The 20,158-nt window shown below is 54.5% G+C and overlaps 2 protein-coding genes across 2 annotated transcripts in view; one reads left to right on the top strand and one right to left on the bottom strand.

The window, feature by feature from the left end:
* Positions 1-13,264, top strand: PLK1 (polo like kinase 1). Its single transcript, XM_084882736.1, has 10 exons — positions 1-543; positions 1,197-1,365; positions 3,061-3,205; positions 3,978-4,071; positions 5,243-5,462; positions 10,967-11,122; positions 11,905-11,982; positions 12,169-12,323; positions 12,415-12,597; positions 12,773-13,264. The coding sequence occupies exons 1-10, from the start codon at positions 139-141 to the stop codon at positions 12,977-12,979; spliced, it is 1,812 nt and encodes a 603-aa protein (XP_084738862.1). The 5' UTR covers positions 1-138; the 3' UTR covers positions 12,980-13,264.
* A 99-nt stretch (positions 13,265-13,363) lies between these two features.
* The window catches only part of ERN2 (endoplasmic reticulum to nucleus signaling 2), a gene marked incomplete at both ends in the record, with an annotated part of 44,921 nt that continues 38,126 nt past the window's right edge, over positions 13,364-20,158 (bottom strand). The window contains 11 exons of the mRNA XM_084882145.1: positions 13,364-13,609; positions 13,689-13,756; positions 13,830-13,953; positions 14,404-14,531; positions 14,606-14,753; positions 15,838-16,037; positions 16,109-16,208; positions 16,285-16,474; positions 16,593-16,677; positions 19,238-19,400; positions 19,610-19,765. Coding sequence (XP_084738271.1) covers positions 13,364-13,609; positions 13,689-13,756; positions 13,830-13,953; positions 14,404-14,531; positions 14,606-14,753; positions 15,838-16,037; positions 16,109-16,208; positions 16,285-16,474; positions 16,593-16,677; positions 19,238-19,400; positions 19,610-19,765 — 1,608 coding nt within the window. The remainder of the gene's footprint in view (positions 13,610-13,688; positions 13,757-13,829; positions 13,954-14,403; positions 14,532-14,605; positions 14,754-15,837; positions 16,038-16,108; positions 16,209-16,284; positions 16,475-16,592; positions 16,678-19,237; positions 19,401-19,609; positions 19,766-20,158) is intronic.

Raw genomic sequence — 20,158 nt, 5'->3', positions numbered from 1 at the left:
TTTTAAATCCCCGCGGCCAATCAGCGGCGCGGAGGCCCTTGTAACGTTCCCGGCGCCGCGTTTGAATTCGAGGAGGAGCCGAGCGGTGTCAGCCTCGGCCGGACCCTGCGGATCGATCGGCTCGGGGAGTCCGGGAGCATGAGTGCGGCGGCGGCGGCAGGCAAGCTGGCGCGGGCGGCGGCCGAGCCGGGGAGAGCCGGGGGCCCGGGCGCTGCGGCCCCGGGGGCCCCGGCGGCGCCGCCGGGCAAGGAGATCCCGGAGGTGCTGGTGGACCCGCGCAGCCGGCGGCGCTACGTGCGGGGCCGCTTTCTGGGGAAGGGCGGCTTCGCCAAGTGCTTCGAGATCTCGGACGCGGACACGAAGGAGGTGTTCGCGGGCAAGATCGTGCCCAAGTCGCTGCTGCTGAAGCCGCACCAGAAGGAGAAGATGTCCATGGAGATATCCATTCACCGCAGCCTCGCCCACCAGCATGTCGTAGGCTTCCACGGCTTTTTCGAGGACAACGACTTCGTGTTCGTGGTGCTGGAGCTCTGCCGCCGGAGAGTGAGTGTCTGTGGGGGCCGAGCTGCCGGGCCGGGGGGAGGGCCGGGCCGGAGCTGCGGGGAGGCGCCGGGAGGGGGTGCGGGGGCCTCGGGCGGCGGGGAGAAGCCGGGCGGACCTCGGAGCTGCTGGAGTGGGGGTTCCGGTTCATGGAGCCCGAGGCTCGTTGCTGCGGGGACGGTGGCTGCTGGGCGCGGGGTGTTGGGCGGGGGGGGCGCCCTGCCCATGGACGCCAGGGCTTCCGGAGTTGCTAAGGGTGGAGTCCGGGGCAGTGGTGCCGTGGGCCCGGAGCTTCCGGACGGGGCCTGTGTCTGGGAGAGGGCGGTGGGGGCTAGACTTGGGAGGTTCGGGAAAGGGGTCTGCTGCTGCGAAAAGCGCGGGAAGGGGTTACTGGGGACTCCGAGGTTAGGGAGCGGGGCTGGCAGAGGGGTCCCAGGCCAGGCGCCTGGGCAGGAGCTGGTAGGAGAGGGGGTGCTGTGAACGGTGAGGCCAGGTTTATGGGAGAGCCCAGATCCTCGCCGTTCTGGAAGAGAAATGACGGGGCTGGGGGTGGGGGTGGCCTGGGCTGCCTTTACCTAATGTTACCGCCTCCACCGAGGACCTCCTTACCGACCCCCCTCCCCGTTCCTCCTCCTCCTTTCCTCTCCCCGCCCCAGTCTCTCCTGGAACTGCACAAACGGAGGAAAGCACTGACGGAGCCCGAGGCTCGCTACTACCTGCGGCAGGTGGTCCTTGGCTGCCAGTACCTGCACCGAAACCGGGTCATTCACCGGGACCTCAAGCTAGGCAACCTCTTCCTGAATGAGGACCTAGAGGTGAAAATAGGTGAGGTGCTGGGCCTGCAGGGGTCCCCGACAACAGCGGGAGGGAATGAAGAGGAGCCTGGGAGAGGGCAATAGGAAGGAGGCCGGCGGGAGGAGGAGCGGGGAGGAAGTCCGGGCTGCTGACCCCTGTAAGTTTCAGGGGACATACTCTGTGTATGCAGTGTGTACTCACCACCCAGAGTCTAGGCTCCTTCATATGTTTGACACTCTTTACTCTTGATCCTCCCCCCATTCCTGTTCCCCTCGGGTACTGTTGACTGTGTCCACGAGTTTGTTTTGTTTTGTTTGTTGCTTTCTGTTTTGTATCCCACGTGAGTGAAATCATGGTTCTTGTCCTTTTCTGTCCGACATATTTTACTTAACAAAATACTCTTCAAGATTCATTCATATTGTCTCAAATGACAGTATTTCCTCTTTTTTTATGCCCGAGTAGTATTCCATTGTATATATGTACCACATTTCCCCCCTCATTTATCCATTGAAGGACATTTAAGTTGTTTCCATGACTTGGCTACTGTGAATAATGCTGCAATGAACATAAGGGTACATATGTCTTTAAAAAGAAGTGTTTTCACTCCGCCTGTGTTGCTCAGTGGTTTGTGTTGACCTATGAACCAGGAGGTCACGGTTTGATTCCTGGTCAGGACACATGCCCTAGTTGAGGGCTCCATCCCGGTAATGGTCATGCAGGAGACAGTGGATCGATGATTCTCTCTTATCGTTGATGTTTATCTCTCTCTCCCCCCTCCCTTCCTCTCTGAAATCAATAAAAATATTTTTTTTCATAAGTGCTTTCAAAATTTGGGGGTAGATTCCAGAAGAGGATTTCTGGGCCATATGAAAGCTCTATTCACTGTTTGAGGAACCTCCGAACTGTTTTCCATAGTGGCTCTACCAACCTATGTTCCCCCCAGCAGTGAATGAGGGTTCCCTTTTCTCCATTTCTCTCTAACACTTGTTGTTTCTGACAATATGTTTTTAAGGAGTTTAAATGATTTTTCCATTCTTAAAACTGGGAGGCTGAACATTAAAGTTTTGATTGGTGCTTTATTCATTTATTTATTTATAAAGATTTTAAATTAGTATTTAGAGAGAAAGGGAGAGGGGGAGAGAAAGGGAAGCATGAACATCGAAGTGAGAGTGAGACATCGATTGGCTGCTTCCTGCACACCTACCGGGACTGAGCTGGCAACTGGGGCATGTGCCCTGGCCGGGAATCAAACCAGCAACCTTTTGGTGTACAGAATGATGCCCAACCGCCAGAGCCACAGCGGCTGGGTCTGCAGCTCTTCTTAAACCTCCCGGTACAAGGACAGCATTCCCTCGGAGCTCTTTGCTGGGCAGAAAAGCAGCGGTTCCCTTTAGACTCCCCCTGTTTGCCAAGTCCCAGTCCCTCCCTGCTCCTCACAGGCTTGCCTAGTAGCAGTCCTGAATGCCTGCTTGACCCCTTAGTTTCTGTCCCTGCCAGTTCCCTTTAGAAGCTTAGCGGGGTTGGGGGGTCATTGAGAGGCCCCCTCCTGGGGCCGGCATGGTGGGGGATTGCCCGGGAGGCCTGGCTGCGTACAAGGAGGAGAGCTTGAGGGCTCAGGTGAGCCTGGTTCTCGGTGGCCCAACAGGAACCATAAAAGACAGCCGTCTGTGTGACAGATGACAGAGGCCGGCATCTGAGTACCGCCCCTTCCTCCCTCTGTCCCAGGGGACTTTGGACTGGCAACCAAGGTCGAATATGAAGGGGAAAGGAAGAAGACCCTGTGCGGAACTCCTAATTACATAGCTCCTGAGGTGCTGAGCAAGAAAGGGCACAGTTTCGAGGTGGACGTGTGGTCCATTGGGTGCATTATGTAAGTTGGGGGACCCACCTGGCCTCCGCAGGGGCCCTTCTGGAAATCCCACCTGTGAACCGATCTGCCTATGAAAAGGCTGCTCCAGCCTGCTTCCCCATCTCTTCCTGACACGGGTGTAGGCTGTCGGGTTCCTGCAGCCGGGCCCCTTGCTACTCAAAGTGTGGTCCATAGACCAGCAACGCCATCGCTTAGAAACAAGGAGCCCCTGAGTCAGAATCCAGATTCTAGCCAAGTCTTGGCTGATCTTGTGCGCAAAAGTTGTAGAACCACTGTTCTAGAAAGCAGCATGGGGCGGGAGCTGCAGAGCGCTGCCTGCGGCCTGTCCAGGCCGAGGCCGTCAGCTGAGAGGTGGGAGGGCGCCTTTTCAGGTGTGGCTTTGATGGCCTGGGACTGGAGTCAGTGAGTGGCCATGGCCTTCATATCTTTCCAGTGGAACTATTTCAGATGAAAACTCCAGGTTTAAGGACAGAGCTGCCTCTGCAGGAGCGGGGAGCCCCATCGTGACGAGTTCTGTATGGGCTGGCGGCCTCTGGGACCCTGAACACTGCTGGCTCTTGCTGAAAATCTCTGGCCCACAAGAACCCTGTTCTCCTCACCTCCCATCTGCTGAGGCTCTGCCCGTGTCCTGTCTGGGCGGCTCCGTGGGCTTGGGAACTGTCCTCAGGGACAGAGGGAGTGTCCAGAGCATGCCTGGCCTTCGCTCTGGGCCTGAGACATCCCTCCTGTGTTTTGCTGAGAACCTGAGCCAAATCCCTCCTTGTGCTTACAGGTATACCTTGTTGGTGGGCAAACCACCTTTTGAGACATCTTGCCTAAAAGAGACCTACCTCCGCATTAAGAAGAATGACTACAGTATTCCCAAGGTGACTAAAAACACTTGGAGTTGTTGATGATGCTTTGTTACCCCCTTGCCCCTAAAGCTATTTACTGAGCCAGCTAGAACCCGGGGACACACAGAGAGGTCAATTCCACACCTCAGCTAGCCTCACAACCTTCGAGGGTCCATGTCTGAAACTGCATGCAGGACTGCACATCTATGCGTAAAAGCATGTTTTCCAGGGTAGGGGAGTTTGTAGATTTCCGAGGAAAACAAGCACCAAAAAGATGGGAGGCAGGAGAAGTGCTGCATAAGCTTTGACAGTGGACTTAATGCAGATGGGCCAGCGGCCTGGACCTTCTGAACTGTGGCCTGTCTGAGCCGGAGCCGCTGCCTCGGCAGCACCTCGCACGGTGCCTGCATACAGTAGGTGCTCACAGACGTGGACCACTGAGTCCAGCGTGGTGTGAAACGCACCTGGCACACGGCCGCTTTCCTGGTTAGCGTTCTTGTGTGCAGCCAGGAGCCCTGTCCCCATGAAGACAGAGTCCTAGAGGGTCAGCTAACTGTCAGACGGCCTAGCATGGCACAGTTCAGGGGGTGGGTCCTCGAGCTGCTGGACTGCCTCCCTGTGGGTGCTGGTGCGAACACTGAGTGCACATTCTTAGGCACATACCTCTCTGTGCCTCGTTTCCCATCTGCAAGGGCGTGGTCACAGGGCTCCACCCCTGGCGTGTTTCTGTGCAGGTAACGGGGTGAATAATGGGGTGTTTCGGATGTTCCTGGCGCACAGTGGGTGTGGAGTTAATGCTGGGCTGTTGCGATGCATTTGACCTGTGCTGGGTTATAGCCCACGGAACCATCTCAGGTTGGTACTGTGGCCAATCTTATAGATGAACTGGTGTTGTGGGCAGAGCTGGGACTTACACCAGGTGTCTGTGACCCCACAGCCTGTGTTCTCCAGTCTAGTGGGGAGCAGTTGGAATCATGCAAGAGCAAGCTCAGGGACAAACTTCAGCTCCATCTGAGTTCAAGAGGAAGGAGAGTCACCGTTCTCACGCTTGGCAGCTCAGCCAAGCTGAGGGGGAACCGCGCTGTGTGCAGTCGCGGGCTGGGCCTGTGCTACCAGGGCTGCCTGGGGACAGGCTGCAGGTCCCGGGCGTGCTGCACCTGCGGCTTCCACACGTGGCTTATGGCTCTCCCTGTCTCTGCTCCAGCACATCAACCCCGTGGCCGCCTCCCTCATTCAGAAGATGCTTCAGACCGACCCCACTGCCCGCCCCACCGTCCACGAGCTGCTCAACGACGAGTTTTTTACCTCTGGCTACATCCCCGCCCGACTGCCCATCACCTGCCTCACCATCCCACCCAGGTTTTCCATTGCTCCCAGCAGCTTGGACCCCAGCAGCCGGAAGCCTCTCTCAGTCCTCAATAAAGGTAAACCAAGGCCTGGGCAGACCACAGACCCTCCCCCAAAGAGCCTGGGCTCCCAGGGTGCGGGTGGCTGGCCCAGAGGGTGCAGCAGGACGGGCGCTCCCCAGGGCCCCGTCCTCCACAGGAAGGTGCCTTGGATCTGTTAGAACAGCGGTTCTCAACCTTCCTAACGCCTCGGCCCTTTAATACAGCTCCTCGTGTGGTGGTGGCCCCCAACCATAAAACCATTTTCGTTGCTACTTCATAACTGTAACTTTGCTACTGTTATGAATCATAATGTAAATATCTGTGTTTTCCGATGGTCTTAGGCCACCCTGCTAGCGGTTCTCAACCTGTGGGTCAGGACCCTTTCACAGGGGTCGCCTAAGGCCTCGGCATTAGGAGGGTTTAGAACCGCTGTGTTAGACAGACAGACCGAGCACGGCTGAATCACACCTGTCAGGCCCCAAGAGCCGAGGGGACTGCACGGCACACCTGAGAAATTCTAATCGTCACTCCTGTGTGGTTCCTTGAGAAACTTCAAATGTCCGCAGAGACCTGAGGGCAGTGGGCTCCGAGCACCCACCGGGCTCGTGTCCCGAAGAGTGTGCCACGTGTGCCTCACCTCCTGCTCTGTTCCTCTGAGGTTTTAAACTTAATAGCAGACACTGGACCATTTTATCCCCTATACCTTCAGTGAGTGTCTTTAAAAGGATGGACATCTTATCACACCACACACCACTGGTTAGGGTATTATTGTTTCTAGGTCTCCTCGGAGGACAAAATTGGAAATACTTTGTGTGTGTGTGTGTGTGTGTGTGTGTGTGTGTGTGCGGGGGTTGGGGGGAGGTGGGGAGGGTGCGGCTGAGTTTATGGTGATATTTCCAATTCACATTTTTTTTTGTTTTTGTTAATCCTTACCCGGGGATATTTTTCCATTGGTTTCTCAGAGAGAGGGAAAGACAGAAATATTGATGAATATTGATGTGAGAGAAACACATCGATTGGTTGCCTCCTTCACGTGCCCGGCCCGGGGCGCAGGCCGGGAGGAGTCTGTAGCCGAGGTACGGACGGGTCCGCAGAGACTATCCACCGAGTCAAACCGGCTAGGGCTGATTCACATTTCTTCAGCATTTTATTTAACTTGTTATATTTCAAACTTGGGAAAAGATGTGAAAATAGACAAAACCTTATCCACTTTAGCCAGATCCACAATTCACATATTTTTTTCACATTTGCTTCATCAGTACCCTTTTTTCCTCTCTTCCCTCTCTTCTGAACTGTTTTTGAGTTATATATCTTAATCTTTACAACTTAATACTTCAATGTATTTATCTCCAAACAAAGATTCTTTTACTAAACCACAGCACATGGCACAGTTATCGGGTTCAGGAAATTTAATGTGTTTTTTTTTTTTTTTTTTTTTTTAATATATTTTATTGATTTTGTACAGAGAGGAAGGGAGAGAGATAGAGAGCTAGAAACATCGATGAGAGAGAGTCATCAATCAGCTGCCTCTTGCACACCCCCTACTGGGGATATGCCCGCAACCAAGGTACATGCCCTTGACCGGAATCGAACCTGGGACCTTTCGGTCCCCAAGCCGACGTTCTATCCATTGAGCCAAACCGGTTTCGGCAGGAAATTTAATGTTGATACGATCTTGTTTTATAGCAATCTTTCTACTGTGAAGTTACTACTTTTCTTTTGGTAATTTACAAGTGATTCTAATAAAATGTTTTAGGGTTTTTACTTCTTTGATTTTAAATTTGTATTTCTTTTCTCTTAAACAGAAAATCTTGTCTCCCTACTTTAATACACATACATTTTCAACATATACAAACTAGTTCTTTTTTTTTTTTTTTTTTTTTTTTTATTTATTTATTTATTTTTTTTTATTTAGTAAGTTTTTATTTTTCATATTATTACAAATGTTCCTTCCCCCCCCCACCATTGCTCTCCTCCACCAGGTTCCCACCCCACCCTCTGCCCTTTCCCCTCTCCCCATTGTACTCATCCATAGGTGCACAGTTTATGTTCAGTCTCTTCCCACGCCCCCCTCTCCCCTTTTCCCCCAAGAATCGTCAGTTCACTCCCCTTCCATACCTCTGATTCTATTATATTCAACAGTTAATATTGTTCATCAGATTTTTTTAATTTCCTTGGTTTTTAGATTCACTTGTTGATAATTACGTATTTGTTGTTCATAATTTTTATCTTTGTTTACTTTCTCTTCTGAAAGAACCCCCTTCAGCAATTCATATAATTCTAGTTTGGTGGTGATGAACTCCTTTAGCTTTTTTTTATTAGTGAAGCTCTTTATCTGGCCTTCGATTCTGAGTGATAGCTTTGCTGGGTAGCTTATTTTTGGCTGTAGGTTCTTGCTATTCATCACCTTGAATATTTCTTGCCATTCCCTTCTGGCCTGCATGGTTTCTGTTGAGAAGTCAGCTGACAATCGTATAGGTGCTCCTTTATAAGTTACTACCTTCTTTGCTCTTGCTTCTTTTAGTATTCTCTCTTTATCTTTTGCTCTTGGAATTTTAATAATGATGTGTCTCGGTGTGGTCCTCTTTGGATTCCTTTTGTTTGGAGTTCTGTGCGCTTCCTGGACTTGTAAGTCAAATTCTTTCCCCAGGTGGGGGAAGTTTTCTGTCACTATTTCTTTCAGTATGTTTTCGATATCTTGCTCTCTCTCATCTTCTGGGACCCCCATGATTCTGATGTTGGTTCGCTTGAAGTTGTCCCAGAGGTTTCTTACATTATCTTCAATTTTCTGGATTCTCTTGCCTTCTAGCTTCTGTGGAGGAGTGTCTTCTGGCTCTTTATGTTCCAAATCTTTGACTTGATTCTTGCGATCTTCCCTTCTGTTTTTAGGACTCTGTAGAATATTTTTTATTTCAGACAATGTATTCTTTATTTCTTGTTGATCCCTGATCATTTCTTGTTGATCTCTTTTCACATCCTCATAGGCCTTATCCATCTTTTCTAGGAAATTCTTGAAAAACCTTATAAGCGTAGATTTGAACTCTATATCCAGACGCTTTTTGTCCTCCATTTCTTTCGTTTGTGATCTATTTTGTTGTCGCATTTCGCAGTTACAGATGGGACGGGGTTTCAGGGTGGAGCCTGCAGCTTTGGCTTCCGTCAGCCCCGCCCTATGCGGGTCCTTCAGTGCTCGCTGCCGGCGCCTCTGAGAGAAAGGTGCCCTCGATTTTCGCCTGCTGCCAAACAGTCTATGCTCTCCCACAATGAGCCCGGTATTGGGGTTCAGTTCAGTTGGAAGTGGAGTTGGAGGTGGCGTTCAGAGCAGTCTGGAGCCCCAGTCTCCTTCCCGTCAGGGCAATCCCGCGGCACAGCCGACCGTCCCTTCTCTGGGGGCAGTGTGCGCGCCTCCGGGACCTCCTTTCTCCGCTACCCCGGGGTTCCGACTTACAGCCCGGCTCCCTATGGGTGAGCCTGAGTCCCCGGGGTCTGGCCCAGAACTGGGGTTCAGAGCAGTCAGGGGCCCAGCACAGTCGGAGTTTTATCTCCTTTCCGCTAGGGAACGCCCGCCAGGCACTCGGCCTCCCTCCTCTCCGGCTCCGTCCTCTTCGAGTGCGCCGCGTGTCTCCGTACCTTAGGCTTTTACAGCTCCTCCGTGCTTCCTTCTGGTTTTCTCCTTGCTTCTTGTTGTAGGATTTCCAGTCAGTCGACTTTCCTGTAGTTCTGGGTAATGTCCATTTTATATTTTAGTTGTATTTTATTAAAATTGTTGTGTGCGGCTGCGGCTAGTTGCCTACCCGAGCAGCCATCTTGGATTCTCCAAACTAGTTCTTTTTGTTAAATGAATGTTTTATTTTCTTGCAGTTCTATTTGTTCTGGGAATATATTTCACTAAAGATAATATAGTTTGAAAAAACATCACTTGAAATACTTTTCTGTGTGGATATAGTATCAATTTAATATATATTAATTTAATATACAAGTTCATTTGCTTAGGTTATAATCTAATACTGTTATTTTAAGGATTATCTATTTTTGTTTTGGGTTAATTTTTTTGACATTTCTTTTATTAGTGATGTCAGTCTTTTTTTTATTTTATGTTTTTATTGATTTTTTAGAGAGATAGAAACATTGATGGGCTTCCTCCTGCATGCTCCCTATTGGGGACCAAGCTGGCAACCTGGGCATATGCCCTGACCAGGAACCGAACTGTGGCCGCCTGGTTCATGGATCGACACTCAACCACTGAGCTACACGGGCCAGGCCAGTGATGTCAGTCTTGATCACTTGGTCTTGCTGGTGTCTGATGGGCTTCTCCTCTGCAGCATCACTGTTTTCTCTTGGTCATTAAAACGTGCCTTGCCAGGGGCTGCTGGGAGACTGTTGCTCCTCAGACTCCGCCCACCAATGCCAGCACTCCTGGTGGCTCTTGCCATGGCAGCTGTTACCATGGTGTTCTGACAGTGATGTTTTTCTCCTGGCTCCTACATTCATTCATGGGAATTCTTCCGTAAGGAGGAGCTGGTGCTTCTCTCCCATGTATTTATTCAGTTATGTCAGTCTGGACTCATGGATATTTATTCTTTGGGCTACCATGTAATTGTGTTATTTTAAGGATTGCTTTCTTCTTTTGGCTTTAATTTTTGGACATAAAACATTTTGTAAAAACTTCTTAAATTTTCAAACTTACCCCAAAGTAGAGAGAACTGGCTCTAGCCAGTTTGGCTTAGTGGATAGATTGTCGGCCTGTGAACTGAAAGGTCCCAGGTTCGGTTCTGGTCAAGGGCACATGCCCCGGTTGTGGGCTCGATCCCCAGTGGGGGGCTTGCAGGAGGCAGCCTATCAATGATTCTCTCATCACTAATGTTTCTATCTTTCTCTCCCTCTTCTTTCTTCTCTAAAATCAATCAGTTACGTTTTCCTATATTCCACATGCTCCTCCTTTTTTTTTGCTAGAGTTTTAAAGGCAAATCCGAAATATTTCACACTTAAGTCTTTACCACAGCATCGTTTTTAAAATGGAAAATCTGATCTGTAAATGTTGTAGAGAAGGATTTCATATTTCACGAGGGGGATGAGCACATGGCAGTGGGAAAAGGATTACACAGATAAGCTCAAGACAAAATCATGCTTCTGCCTTGAGAAGTGACCAGTGTCCCGTCTCCGTGTGGATCTTTTCAGACTGTTGCTCATAGAAGTATATAAAGCACATTTTAGGGTGGGAAATCTCTTACATTATTGTTAAGTGCCGCTTAATTCATCCTGGTCTCCCCTCCCTTTCCCCTGGATGCTGAAGGTGCTCGTAATTCTGAGTCTCTGACCGTGTGAGGCTGTGGACCTTCCTACAGGTCTGCCTGGTGCTGGGGGTATAGTGAGTACGGGGCCTGTTAGAGCCTGAGCGCTAAGAGCCTGGCACTGACTGTTTACCAACGCAACAGCAGCTAAAAGGGGTCTTCCCTGGGAGAGGACCCGCTGTGGCACGGGTGCCGCGCCCTCCCAGCCTGCCGCTCCTGTGCCAGCCAATGACCAGTCTCCTCTCCTAGGCACGGAGCACCCTGCGCCGGAGCGGCCCCGGGAGAAGGAGGAGCCCGTGGTCCGTGACACCAGCGAGGCGGTGGACTGCCACCTCGGGGACATGCTGCAGCAGCTGAACAGCGTCAACGCCTCCAAGCCCTCGGAGCGGGGGCTGGTCCGGCAAGGTGGGCACTGCAGCCGCAAGGCCAGGGAGTCTCCGCTCGCCAAGTGTGGCCTTGCCCGGGCCCTGTCCTCATAGTATGTTCAGTTCCCCCATTTCCTGCGGGTTAAAATCCCAATGAGTTAGCCTGCCGTCCAAGGCCCTCCGTGGTCTGGCCCCTCTCTTCTGACTCATGGGTTCTGTCCCCCATCTCCCCGCACCTCGCTGCGGCCTGGGTACCTGTCCACACAGTCTCTTCTGAACAGTGAATTCCTGGTTGGCCTTCGAGACGGCTGAATTAGCAGACCAGGACGGGCCTAGCCTCAGAGCTTTGTGCACACTGTCCCTTCCGAGCGTTCTTCCTGCAGATCTCTGCGTGGCTCACGCGTGTTTCTCACATGTCTGCTCCGGTGGCCCCTCGAGCATTTCCTGGCACCGCTCCTAGCACTGGCATCCCCCGTGCCTGCTTTATTTTACCTACAGCACCTCTTACCCCTCAGACTGAAGTTCCCATACTGGTTTTCTGTATTAGAGAAGGGGTTATTGTGGTCACTGTGTATAACATTTTGATGTATTTGGAATTGTCTTCTCACAATATTTGAATCCTCAAACTTAGAAAACTAGAGAATCTGCCAGCCACTGACTCTCACCATGATAGAAGCAACTTAAACATTTTGTTCATATTTATTTTGATTTGTCTCTGTCCCTGTGGCTAGAATGCAGGCTCCACGAAGGCTGGGTTTTGCTCATTGCTCACTGAGCGTAAGAGCCTGGTTCTGACCAATCATCTGTCTGTTTCCATCCCAGAGGAGGCGGAGGATCCCGCCTGCATCCCCATCTTCTGGGTCAGCAAGTGGGTGGACTATTCGGACAAGTACGGCCTTGGTAGGTTTCTTCCAGAATGGGTGGCTGACCCCGGTACGGCCTGTGACCCTTTGACCTGTCCCAGCCTCTTTTGGCTGCTAGGTCCTCTCCCAACTCTCCCAGCTCCACCCCAGACCCCCGAGTGCCAGCGCCCCCATGTCCCCCTGCTCCCTGCTCCGCTTTCTGAGGTCTCCCCACTTCCACTAGGATATCAACTGTGTGACAACAGCGTGGGCGTGCTCTTCAATGACTCCACTCGCCTCATCCTCTACAACGACGGTGACAGCCTGCAGTACATCGAGCGCGACGGCACGGAGTCCTACCTCACCGTGAACTCCCACCCCAACTCCCTGATCAAGAAGGTGGGTGCTGGCCGCCCACCCGCGTGGCCCGCGCTGCTGGGAGGGGAGGGGCCGGGGTGGGCTAACTCTGGACTTCTGACTCTCCAACTAGATCACCCTCCTTAAGTACTTCCGGAACTACATGAGCGAGCACTTGCTGAAGGCAGGGGCCAATATCACGCCCCGGGAAGGCGATGAGCTGGCCCGGCTGCCCTACCTGCGCACCTGGTTTCGCACCCGCAGCGCCATCATCCTGCACCTCAGCAATGGCTGTGTGCAGATCAACTTCTTCCAGGTGAGCCGGGCGGGCGTGGGGCTGGCGCCTGTCCGGGGGAGACGTGGGCCCTGTCCTTGGCAGCAGGAAGGGAGCGGGGTGAGGGCCCCAACCAGCTGGACTGTCTTCCTTCTGTTCCCCCCACAAACAGCTGGACCTCCAATTCACTGGTCACCATGTCCCTCCTTGCCCCTAGGACCACACCAAGCTCATCCTGTGCCCGCTGATGGCCGCCGTGACGTACATCAACGAGAAGCGGGACTTCCGCACTTACCGCCTGAGCCTCCTGGAGGAGTTCGGCTGCTCCAAGGAGCTGGCCAGCCGGCTCCGCTACGCCCGCACCATGGTGGAGAAGCTGCTGAGCTCGCGCTCGGCCACCAACCGCCTCAAGGCCTCCTCGTAGGCCTGCCCCTGGGACTGGTGCCCCACAACCCCCACCAGCACCTTGGCCGCTCTGGCCAGCTCCCCTGGTGCTGGTTTTTATAGCGTGCCCCAGCCTGGGCGTGCAGACAGCCGTCACAGCTGGGGCTGTGTAAGTTATTTTTGTACATGTTTGCGTGTGGGTTCTATGGCCCCTTCCTTCCCTCTCACCCGCACTGTATGTACAGAATATTGCTGTTGGATTCAGGACTGTCCTTTCCCTGCCTTTATACACATTAAACACGTGAGAATCTTCTTTTTCTTCTTGTATTCCGAGGGTGTTTGGCGCCTGGGCGTTCGGCACATCTTTGCTCAGCATCTGTCCCCAGGCTTCCAAGCCTCTGTGGTTTTCCCACGTAAGCCAGCCTCAGCCTAGGCCGGGCTCCTCCGCCGGCCGGCCTCCGCTCCCAGCAGCTCCTGGGCACGGCTCCCCGGTCCCTGGGCCCGGCGGGTAGTAGGGCAGGAAGAGGCTCTCGGAGGCGCAGCTCCTCATGGCGCGGTGCGTGTGCAGGAGCAGGCGCGGGAAGCGGGCTGTGAAGTACTGGACGAAGCTGTCGGGGAGCTGGCCCAGCGCCTGCCGGACCTCACCCGGGAGCTCCCTGTAGTGGTGCTTCTGTGGGTGAGAGCGGGCCTGGCTCAGCGGAAGCGGAGACCGAGCCTCTCCGAGAGCCAGGCCCCGAGCCCAGACGCACCTTGTTCCTCATGGCGCGGAGCAGGTCTCGCACCGAGGTCCCCTTGTAGGACCGGAACCTTCGCAGATCTGTGGGCGGGAAGCGTGGGCTAAGCGGTCCCCACTGGGCCTCCCTTCCAGCCCCCCTCGTGCCCGGCCCTACCTGTCTGCAGCGGCACTGTGATGTGCTTGTGCCAGTTGCCCCGGACCACGGCGCAGCCTCCTGCCTCCAGCGCCCTCACCAGGGGCCCCTGTTCGGACTCCTTCTCCAGCCAGTCACTGACGTCCTAGGTCCCATAGAGCTCCTGAGCCTGTGACCAGCTCCCGTTACCCCACCAGGTCCTCACCAACCCAGGGGTGGGCACTGTTCTCCATCTCACAGGGGCAAACGGGCTCAGGGACAGTGCTTTGCTCGGGCTCATGCCCGGTGCAATGGGCTCCCTGGCACAGGGTCAGCCGAGTGACCACTAGGGCTGAGAGGAGCAGGTGTGCTCTCACAAGGGGCGGCCTGGGACACAGACACACACACACACACACACACACACACACACACACACACGAGTGGACTGGAGCACCAAGATGGCAGTTAGGGGTTTGCTCCATCTTGGTTCAGGTTCGGAGCCGGGCTGCCTAGTGCAGGTAGACAAGTCCCTGTTCTGTTGGCCACTCCGGCCTCCCCTTCCTTGTTGCTCAGGACCCACCCTTGGACTTGCCAGCCCGTCCCCAGGTCCCCTGACCTGGAAGAACTGGAGCTGCTTGGCTCTGCTCCAGAAGAAGGGGTGAGCCAGCACCTGCTGAGCGGAGGGGCGCGCCTGCGGCCGGGGGCTCAGCATGGCCTCCACCAGGCTCCGGGCAGCCACCTTGTCTGTGGGGGGAGGGTGCATCAGGCCCCCAGCCTCAGGCCCTGCTTCCGCCCTCTGCTGGGCCGGTCCCTCTCACCATGGGCCTCTTCCTCCAGGTGAGCCAGACGGGGAGCCCCTGCCAGGATGTTTGCCTGGCGATAGAGGCTGTCTCCGAAGGGGTGGCTGCCGCCGGAGAGCACGTAGTAGAACACGCAGCCCGCGGAGAAGATGTCCACCGCGCTGGTCTGGGCGAGGAAGGCGTGTAAGGAGGACGTCCGCCCAGGACTCTGTCTGTCTGGCCTCTCCCAGGGCCGTCTGGCTCCGAGAAGAACTCAGGGATGCTTAGCTAGGGCCCTCCCCTCTGCACCATTGAAGGGTCCCATGGTTTTCACCCAAATCTTTGCCCCTACTGAGCTAGCTCGGGTTTCCAGGCGCCATTCCTGCACATCTAGCAGGGAGCATCGGGAACTGAAGCCAGCCGGGCCTGTGGCAGGAGGCGGAGGTGTGTGTGTGTGTGTGTGTGAGGGGTGGTGCGGGGGACGAGGGGGGAGCGGGGAGGGCTGTCCACAGCCGCCCTGCACTAAACTCTGCTGGCTGCCTCCCAAGAGGCTCCAAACTCCGGAAGTGAAAATGTTGGCCACTCATTAAAAAGCGAAAGGACCTGGCAGGCGCCTAACGGTGCCTCTGTCCTTGGGCCTGCGGTGGCCCCCTCTGTCTCAGGGTGGGAGCAGCTTTGCCTGCGACTCCTTTTGTGCCGCTGTCATCTATGCCCATGACTGTCGCTTCCACACACAAACCTGGGGCCCCAAACTTAGGTCTCTAGGGTCAGGCACTGCGCTCCATCTATGTTCGTTCATCTGATGCTCCCCGCCCTCCACCCAGTGCCGGCTGCATGTGAAAACCCTGGCCTGGCCCCAGCGGGTCCGGCTGGGTCACTGGATGTGGGGCGGGCAGCTGGCCCGTTGAAGTTCCCGGTGATTCTGCAGCACAGGGGAGAGGTGAAACCATTCCAGCCCAGGTTCTTAACCTCAGCACTACTGACACTTCGGGCCTGATAACTTTTGTGGGGCGTGGTCAAAGGATCTTTAGCAGCATCCTGGGTCTTTACCTAGTAGATGCCAGTAACACCCCTCTACCCACCATGTGGTTACCAAAAATATCTCCAGACATTACCAGGGCCCCTGGGTGGTGGATAGAGCCTGGCTGAGAACCTCTGCTCTAGGTAGGAAAGGATGAATGACCCACTTGACAGATGAAGAAGCAAGCTCAGCTCACACGGTGTGATTGGGCCTGGGCAGGAGGCGCTGGGCCAGGTGGTGGAGGACTCACCGGGCTGTCGGGGGGCGGCAGCTGCAGGAGCTCAGGGGCCATCCAGCCCTCTGTGCCGGGGACCCCTGAGCGCAGGCTGAAGCTACAGCGGCCGGCTGCCAGCTTCTTGCACAGGCCGAAGTCGGAGAGGACCACCCTGCCTCGGCCTTGGCTGTCAGGCCCCGTGATGAGCACGTTGGTTGGCTTCAGGTCCCGGTGCACTGTGAGAGCGGAGGCAGCTGAGCGCCCTGGGGAAGGCAGGGTGGGGGAGGGGAGCGGGGATGGTGGGTACCTATGTGTAGAGAATGCAAGTGGGCCAGGCCAGACATGAGGTGCTGCAGCGCTGTCTCCGGCTCCAGGCCCCAGGAGTCCAGCTCCGGGTTTTCCACGTACTGAGGAGCAAGGGCAAGGTCACTGCGGCCAGGACCCTCGGGCCCTCACCCACACCGCCCTGCGCCCCAGCCTCACCTCCTGCAGGGAGGCAGGGCAGAGCTCCAGGGCGATGTAGTAGAACTGGGGCCCCCGCTCTGTACAGAAGTAGCGGAGCACGTTGGGGTGCCTGTCTGACTCTTGCAGCAGCTGGACCTCCCGCTGCACCAGGCCAAAGCATTCACGAAGGAGCCGCTTGACAGCCACTGCCCGCCCCTCAAACTGTCCCCTGGCGGGTGGGGGAAGGGAGGTCCAGAGAGGGCAAAGGTTAGGAGAGCTCTTCAAGGGACCACGCGGGAAGAGCTGTGAGAGCCACGTCTCCAGCCTGGTTCCTGGCTGCCACTCACCGGAAAACGAAAGTCCCGCCTGCCCCGCGGCCCAGCACATCCTTGGGGTTAAAGGAGATCTTCCCTACCACGGTGAGCTGCTCAGCTAGGGGAGAGGAGGGCGGGGTCTCAGGGAGCCACCACTGCCCGGCCAGGCCTTCCCCTTCCTTCCCCTTCCATGCCCAGCCTGGTGCCAGACGCGCAGGCCCCACGCCTGGTGCTGCACACACTGTGTGTGTGCCTGGGCAAGTCGCTTAGCTGTAGGACCTTGGTTTTTCTCATCTGCAAAGCAGGACAGACCAGGCACCTGCTCCGCAGCGGGCACAGTCCCCGGCACTCCCTCTGTCTTCCTGCGGCGGCTCTGCTCCTTGGCCCAGCTGGCCTACACGTGGGCCTGAGTGTGCAGCCCTCCTTCCAGCTCCCAGTGTGTGCACCTGCTTTCCCGCAGCTCTGAACCTTTGCCGGCGCTGTGGGTGCCACCCGGACATTCCACCCCGCTCCCCCAGCCTTCTCGGGGAATTCCATCTTGTCCTGGGGCCAGAGCTTAGCCACCTCGCTAGTCCCCCCACACCTGAGGCGTGCCCCTGTGCTCACCCGGCCCTCTGTGTGTCACACTGCCGAGCAGCTGCTGTCTGCTCTAGGCTCCGCAGGATGCCAAAGTAAAGAGTGTAGGCACTTGCAACAGGAGAAGTGAAAGCATCGTTGTTTTCCAAATGTATGTAATAGAGGAAGGCCAGTATTCCATAGAGTGTCTCCACGGAGTACCACAGGCCCCTCCGGGTGCTGTGTGCTCAGATATTGCACTGAATGACGGCGATCACTTACGGTAGATTATTTTTTATAGCGGGTAAAAAGCAGATGTTTATTAACAAGGTGTCCTGGCTGAGCCAGGGCTGGGGTTCAGCATCCTCTCCGTCTCAGAGGATGCCTGGTGATGTGACCTGTAAGTACCTGAGAGGACGCCTGGGGCGAAATGAATCCTGTCAGTGACTGGGGCCTAATGGGCTGTGGTGGTGAGAGCAACAGGACAGTACGGAGGGAGGACAGGGCCATTGGACGAGAACCACATGGGGCGTCTAGGGAGGCTGCTCAGGTCCAAAGCGCCAAGGAGATGAGTGTGTTGGGGTGCAGTGGAGCCTACCCCGAGCCTGTAAGGTGACAGGAGCTGCTGCTCAGGGCTCGGTGGGGGACCTCCTAAAAGAGGTGACCCCTGAGGCAGGATAGCTGCTCCCTCCGCAGAGGAAGGTGAACACGTAGGTGTAAGTTGGGAGCAGCACCAAGCACCGAGCCACGTGGCAGGTGGCCTTCAGCCTGAGTGCAGGCTCCCAGGCAGGAGGCTGGGTTTGAGCGGGACCAGGAGGCGCCAGCAGCAGTTTATGGAAAGGACTGAAGGACAGCCCCGCCCAGAGCCAAAGAAGAAGCAGCCGAACTGGTAGAAGGAGACCAGCGAGAGCATGGGGAAGACCCAAGGGGCAGTCTGTGCACCAGAGGAGGTTTGAAGGGATTGTTTTCAGGAGCAAATTGAGGAAAAAAGAGAATGTTTAGAAAATAAAAAAGCTCTGAAGAGGGGAAATGGTACCAAATGGTATCTAGGTAATTTACTGTCACTGTTAGCAAATATGATATTATTTTAGCACACATATTAATACCATCACCTCTGTATGATTTTAAATAGGGTTTTGTGTGTGTGTGTGTGTGTGTGTGTGTGTGTGTGTGTGTGTGTTTTAGCCCTAGCTGATTTGGCCTGTGTACTGAAGGGTTCTGGGTTCGATTCCAGTCAAGGGCACATGCCTGGGTTGTGGGCTCCATCCCAAGCAGGGGGCATGCAGGAGGCAGCCAATCAATGATTCTCATCATTGATGTTTCTATCTCCCTCTCCCTTCCTCTCTGAAATAAATAAAAATATATTTTTTAAAAACAAATTAAAAAATTAAAAAAAATTAAGAATAGTTTTTTACTGACTTTTAGAGAAGGGAGAGAGAGAGAGAGAAACATCCTGCATGGCCCCTACTGGAGACTGAGCCACAACCCAGGCATGTGCCCTGACTGGGAATCGAATCAACCACCTTTTGGTGCATAGGACGACGCTCCAACCAACTGAACCACCCAGCCAGGGCTGATTTTAAAAAATTTAATCTGCACCTGAGGATATGTTTTTATTGATTTGAAAGAGATACAGATGAGAGAGGGAGAAAAGAGAAAGAGAGGAGAGATAGAGAGATAGAGAGAGAGAGAGAGATCAACTACCTCCTATACAAGCCCCACCTGGGGATCGAAGCCAGAATCTAGAATCTAGGTATGTACCCTGACTGGGAATTGGACCCCGCAACCTTTTGGCACAGGGGACAACACTTAACCTACTGAGCCACTCTGCCCGGCACCGCTGTGTGGTTTAACAATGACGGGTGGTCTCTCCCAATGAGGGGGTGTCACTAGGTGCTACCATTTCCATGAGACAGATGGTGCTGGGTCCACACCCAGGTCTGTCTGACCCAGAATCTTTGGCAATAATAAAAAAGAATGGCAGACCTTTCTAGAGTGCTCGGCTACATAGCAGGCACTATTCAAAATATCCTTAACTCGTTCAGGCTCAGCGACTCCACTAGTGGCTCCTAACAAACTGACTCTCTGTCCTTGACAAGCCCTTTCCTGTCACTTAAGCTCACCTTCAGGGTCTTCCAGTGGCTGGGTTTGCTCAGAGGGGCTTTGCAGCCTCTTCTGGTCCTGTGGGGTGGTCCCTGGGAGCTGGGGCAGAGCACCCTGTGAGGTGGGAGGGGGGCCCACAGGTGCCAGGAGGGCCTGCTGCTGCTTCTCCGCCGGCTGCTGATGCTGAAACACAGGGTGTAGGAGGGCTCAGCCCTGCAAGGCCCTGCCTGTGGGGGTCCCAGCAACTGTGCCCGAGACGCCCTGCACCGGACTACAAACATAGACAGCGCAGTAACAGGGGCAGAATTGAAGCTGCTGAGTGTCTTGGAAAGGAGGGCAGAGTTCTCTCTGGGTTCCCCTAGGACAGACCCAAGGTTGGGTGGTAGGCTTACCTGCCTCATGAGGAAGAGAATCCACCCTCCCAGGAGGATTGCAGTGATGCTGGCCACCAGCAGGTCTTGGGGTCCCAGTCCTAGATACAAGTCTGCGATGTTCTCTTCAGGGTGCAGCTCCAGGTCCCAAGGTTCCTTCCGACTTAGACTCAGGAGCTGGGAACATACGGGCTTTCACTCAGCATCTGCTGTCACTGGGAAACCCCTAGCCTTTGTCACCAGCACAGGGCTGGGTTTAGTTTAGGGGCAGTGAGTGGCCCCTGTGGTGGGGACAGCGCTCTCCGCGGTGCTGAAGGGGCAGCGATGAGTGCCCGCATGGTGCAGAGCGGGCGCTCTCCGTGGTCCTGAAGCATCAGGGTGCCCCAAACCTAGCTGGTGACCAGCATCTCCTGGGCTGTCACTAAAAAATACAGATAGTCTTGAGGCAACACAAAAAAAATGTAGTTATCCATCTCCGGAGATTCTTTTTTTTTTTTTAAAGTCAATTATTTTATTGAGGGTGATAAATTACTTAATTCATGGGGCTGGAGTGGGCATCCAGTGATTCTA

Source organism: Pipistrellus hanaki (assembly GCF_964339955.1).
Source record: "Pipistrellus hanaki genome assembly, chromosome: 4".
Classification (NCBI taxonomy): Eukaryota; Metazoa; Chordata; class Mammalia; order Chiroptera; family Vespertilionidae; genus Pipistrellus; species Pipistrellus hanaki.
Note: the sequence above shows the minus strand (reverse complement) of the source record. Positions and strands in the feature narration are given on the sequence as shown.